This window comes from Silurus aristotelis (assembly GCF_946808225.1).
Source record: "Silurus aristotelis genome assembly, chromosome: 2".
NCBI lineage: Eukaryota > Metazoa > Chordata > Actinopteri > Siluriformes > Siluridae > Silurus > Silurus aristotelis.
In genome coordinates, this window is record NC_139575.1 from 29390492 (window position 1) to 29395586 (window position 5095).

Genomic DNA, 5095 nt, shown 5'->3' on the forward strand with positions numbered 1-5095 from the left:
AATGGTTTCCTATTTAACCATAAAATATACAGTATTATTATTTGAAAATTAGAAATTACTGTATATGTATGATATACATTACATACATTGCACAAAATATAAAATCTAAATATTGAATTGACCAGGGTAACCTTACCTTTTCATTTTTTTTTTTTTGTCTTCTTTTGTACGTTATCGTGTATTTAATTACAAGGTTGGTGTTTCTATCAACATAATCCACCATTACATATCAATACATTTGTAATGCACGGTCATTAATAAAATAATCTATAATAGATAGAATTGGTGGATAAAGACATAAAGTAGCAGGCTAGCTGCCATGGCCATTATATTCATAGCCTGAATAAGGTGATAAGTCCACCTATTTCATCTGTACTATGTTTAAAACAGTACAATTTGATCTACATTTTTGGATTATTACAAATCATAATTAAAAAATATTTATACATAATTTTTAGAATCAATATAAATACATATAGAGAAATCTCTTCGCTTTGACCACGGAATTTGACCCTCCAAAAACAATTATTCAGCACACAATGACTAAGTTCTGTAACCTTCTCATCTCCTTTTGCAAAAAAGTGGTGGGTTCCACGTTGGTAGTTGCGGGGGCTTTGCAGTCCCTGAACAATCTGCGTAGGAGGCAGCTAGGGGACTTTTTGAGAAAAGTCATGTGATCCTTGAAATGAAACTGCTGCCTTCACATACTCACTTCTTTATTTCATGCAAGTCATTTAAAAATAAGCCAAGAAATCATTCCTCACTGGCCCTCTTAATCAAAACACAAAAATCACTCCTGGGACACAAATTAACATTTGCATTCTTTTAAAGTATTTAAAAAGTATTTTTGAGAGAACTCATTACAGAGTCTATTCAATGTTAGTCATATAAGTGGCTTTGTAAAAAGATAAACAAAAGGGTGCAATATTGTTAGCACCACTACATTTAATATTTGGTTTAATTTAATAGGTTTGAGGGAATGATACTATACACAATGTGTATGACGTGGTGTTAGGTTGGGTTGTATTTCTAACATTGGCACAGTTGCTACTAGCCCATAGTGAGCTTGCACATAACTGCAAGTATAAAAGTTCTACAAACTGTCTCAACCACTGAACAGATGACAACTTCAACAATGATGGAAATATAATGAATGAATATTTGGTCTCAACCTGAATGACAATTTGTTCCCTGCTGGCTCTGGTTCCACTTAAGGTTTTCTAATATCATCTCATGGAGATTTTCCATCCCACTGTTCCTCTGGTTTGCTCTGATTGACATACATATTAGGATTATCTGTTAGGCTGCTCTGTGACATTGTCCATTCTTAAAAATCATATTCAAATAATCTAACTGAGTTGAATTACTCACTAAACATACAGATGACTGCAAATGTAAGAATCTAGTTTTATTGCAAGTAGGACATTTGAGACCAGAGAGATCAGAGACACTCTTTTATACCAAGAAATGAATAGATCTACACCAACCAGGCATAAAATTATAAAATGATAACATTATCACCTGTGAAATAAATAACATTTTTAGATAACATCTCTTTATGCTGCTACCTTGTTTCGCTGATATATAAACAAAAATGAGCGAATTTAGAAACCTGTGTTGTGAATAAATGGTAAGTAAATGTCTATATCTATACATTTAGTTCCTGAAGACACTGAAACTTATCTGCCAACTGACATTTATTACTTTGTGAGCTCTTAAAATGTTAAATAATAGTCAACCTCCAATTCATCACACCCTGACAAACACTTCCTATAATATACATGTCAGACAATAGAAATATTTTTTCACTGAGATCTTTATGTCTTGACACAAATATATAAGAAAATAACAGAGGTAGACATAGATATATCATTGATTGTTTAATATATGTATAAAAACGCTGCAAAAAAAGAATTCAATTTCGCAAATAATTTATCAGAAATAATTAAGAATGACAATAATACCTGAAATCTATACAGTTGCCATTATGAAGGCAATACTAATCTCAGTCTCCTTGGCAGAGGTAGATAAGAAAATGAATTAAAAATATTTTTGAAACACAAAAAAATGTTTCAAATATGAATCCCAATTTTCTGAATGACACTCCAAACTACAAATGATAATGCAAATATTTAACACATCTGGTGTTGTCATTTAAATATATAAATGACTATACTGTATTATTACAAGGACCAAATTTAAAGCAAACACAACCATTTACAGACATCACATTCATCCTCAAAACTCTAACCTTTTTTTGGATCCAGCCCAAAATCCTACATCAGTAGCACAATCAATTACAATGAGAGTGTGTTTGTATGTCTGTGCCTCATGGACAAGGCATTTGGGGGTAATAAATATTGTTCAATGATTATAAAATGCCACAATTTGTACAGATTAAATGTGTACATAAAAAAACGGTTAAAGTAAACATTAAATTGTATTGAAAATATTTTTTATTCTCATTTAAGACTAATAATTTTGGCATAGCTTTAAAGAACTACTCTGAGAACAACATTTGCATTGAAGATGCATATTTCCAAAAGGAACTTTACAAAAATTACAAGAAAATATAAATCTAGCCATCTCTTTAGAGATGAACAGTTGGTAGATACTGCTGCACTGATCATGTGCAGTATCACTGTGACAGTCTAAGAATGCTGTTCATGCTCCAAACAGTATTCCATATACATCTAGTCCCAGAACTTTTAAAGCCTCAAAACCTTTTGAGTTGCTCCAATCTGGCCTTGAGTTGTTCCTGTTTCTCTCTCAGTCTGAATCTCTTTTGACTGAGTCTTTGTCCCTCAGATTCCAGGTTGCGGATGCTCTCCCTAGCTCGTTTTAGTATCATTACCTTAGATGCTTTGTCGTTGTTAGACAGTTCAGGCACGTTGTCACGAAGACGTAGGAAGCAGTTCTTTAGCTCATTGCGCCGCTGTCTCTCCATAACATTATGGGTTCTACGCCGCTCTTCATCGTCATCCAGGTCACAAGCATGGCGAGAAGTAATGTGTCTCATATTTCCACGTACACGTTTTACACTCTGCAAAGCAGGCGGGGGAGAGGCAGGCCGAGGAGCGGCATAATTGTGTTGCTGCTGGATCTCAAGATGACAGCGTTTTAATGCCTGCTTCTGCTGGCGCCTGTCATCATCTTTCTGCTGCTCTGATCGAGTCGATATCTTGCAGCGGCGAACAGTCACCACATCTATTTCCTCCTCTGTTACAAAAAAAAAAAAACACAAATGCACACATATCTATAAATATACTAATGTTGAAAACAGAGCAGCCAAAAAACAAGCACTGCAACAGCAAAGGTAAGTGCAGCACAATCAAATTGGACTAATAAAATGTGGAATTTGATGAAAATCGCATACAAAGGATTTAAACACATATCAACAAAAGATATCAACACCAAAATATATCGTTACAGGATGACTGTAACTGTTTAACACAAGAGCAGTGGCCAGTGTATTGGTTGAGTGGAATTACATTATTATAACACTGACATGGAAATCAATAGCGGTAATAATAAGTTCAATATGCACTAACCAGAATCGCTGGATGATTCTCCAGGCGCGGACAAGGAGCCATAATCGGAGGAGGTCTCGCTCTGCTCGGGAGTGCTAAGGGTTAGATCGTCGCTTTGCATTAGCGCCTCACACGCGGCCGCAGCGCCACGACAATTCAGCGTGGACCCGACAATCTCGGCAAAGATTTCCGTATCGATATCCGAAAGCAGAGGACTTGTGGAAAGGACGGACATTTTCTCGTCGGCCGATTTCTCCGCGGCGCATGGCCACAAGCAGTCGTCCGAGTCGAAATATCTCGCACGATCATCACCTAAATCACTAGTCAAGCTCAAATGCAGAAAGTCACTGTCCTCGAGCAGAAGCTCCGACATCAATTCGAGCTGATCCACGCTGGACAAGGACTTGCCGTACTCAGCCTTGATCGGTGGAGACTGTGGCGGCGTGGGTACCGACTGCAGATCCTTGATTAAGTTCTGATAAAACTCGTTGTCGAACAGCAGCGGTTCCGACTCGCCGAGCCAGTCGTGAGGGGTAGAGCGCCTCGGTAGCATGTTTCAAAGAATCCTAGAAAACAGGAACAATGTCTTAAACACAAACCTAGGCCAGATTGTGGTGCTGTTTGTTTCATAAACTAAGCATTAATGACAAAGCAAATCCTATAGCGAGCTGCCCGGACCACGCACATGCAAACCTTCCAGATGTTCCGCTCACCGAGTTGCCCAACAAATGGCTTATTCCGTGTTATTTCGCTATGGCGTTACGGTACGGGCGTAGGTCTATAGCCATGTTTTGTTTATTTCTATGCTCGAGCAGTAAATTTCGACAGCGTAAATTAAACCGTAAGAACACACATTTTTTATTGCTCTACTGAGTGGGTAGGGCTTCAGGTCTTCGTTCCCCCTCCTGTTTTATGGTGACATCATGTAACAGCTGGACAGGCCGCTTCGTTCACTAACTTCTAAAGAACACCCCTAAACTTTACACTAGAATACAGATTCGACTCAAAAGCTGCCAAATCTTTTGTTAAGACCCACTTAAAATTCAATTAAGATAATTAGAAACTATGTATGGTAATATTGCAGATATTTAAATCAGTTATTTATATAGGTCTTCCTTATATAGGTGTATGTATATATATATATATATATATATATATATATATATATATATATATATATATATAATATATAAAGTTGGTTTTATAAGTATTGTCAAAAACTACTACTGTAATATCGGGCACTATGAACTATTATTCGAAATACAATGAAAGAACTAAAAAAAAAACCTAAAAAAAAAAGTGCAACCGGCATGCATGCCCATGCACCACGTTTCTCAGATCACATCGGTTAAAGTGTGAATAATGTAAAATGAACAACTTACTTTTTTTTTACGGTGACCCTGGTAAATATAGCAAAACCTGTTGACGGTGAGCTGTAGACGTCCAAAATGAAATTAATGCGACAAAAAATTAAAAATGTATGCTAAGTCCCATATCACAAGACCACGAGGTACAGAAAAGCAGTAGGTGGGGCATTGAAGGGATTTAACTTTATACTACCGAAG

General features: G+C 36.5%; 1 protein-coding gene across 3 annotated transcripts; it reads right to left on the minus strand.

Moving 5' to 3' along the window:
- Positions 1-1865: 1865 nt before the first annotated feature.
- Positions 1866-5095, minus strand: mych (myelocytomatosis oncogene homolog). 3 transcript variants are annotated; one of them, XM_083561006.1, is made up of 3 exons: positions 4913-5095; positions 3552-4096; positions 1866-3219 (listed from the first exon to the last, which is right to left on the minus strand). In XM_083561006.1, the coding sequence occupies exons 2-3, from the start codon at positions 4081-4083 to the stop codon at positions 2717-2719; spliced, it is 1035 nt and encodes a 344-aa protein (XP_083417132.1). In that variant the 5' UTR covers positions 4084-4096; positions 4913-5095; the 3' UTR covers positions 1866-2716. The 3 variants fall into 3 exon arrangements, with proteins under 3 accessions (XP_083417132.1, XP_083417133.1, XP_083417131.1); XM_083561007.1 differs by lacking the exon at positions 4913-5095 and adding an exon at positions 4244-4587; XM_083561005.1 differs by lacking the exon at positions 4913-5095 and adding an exon at positions 4216-4587.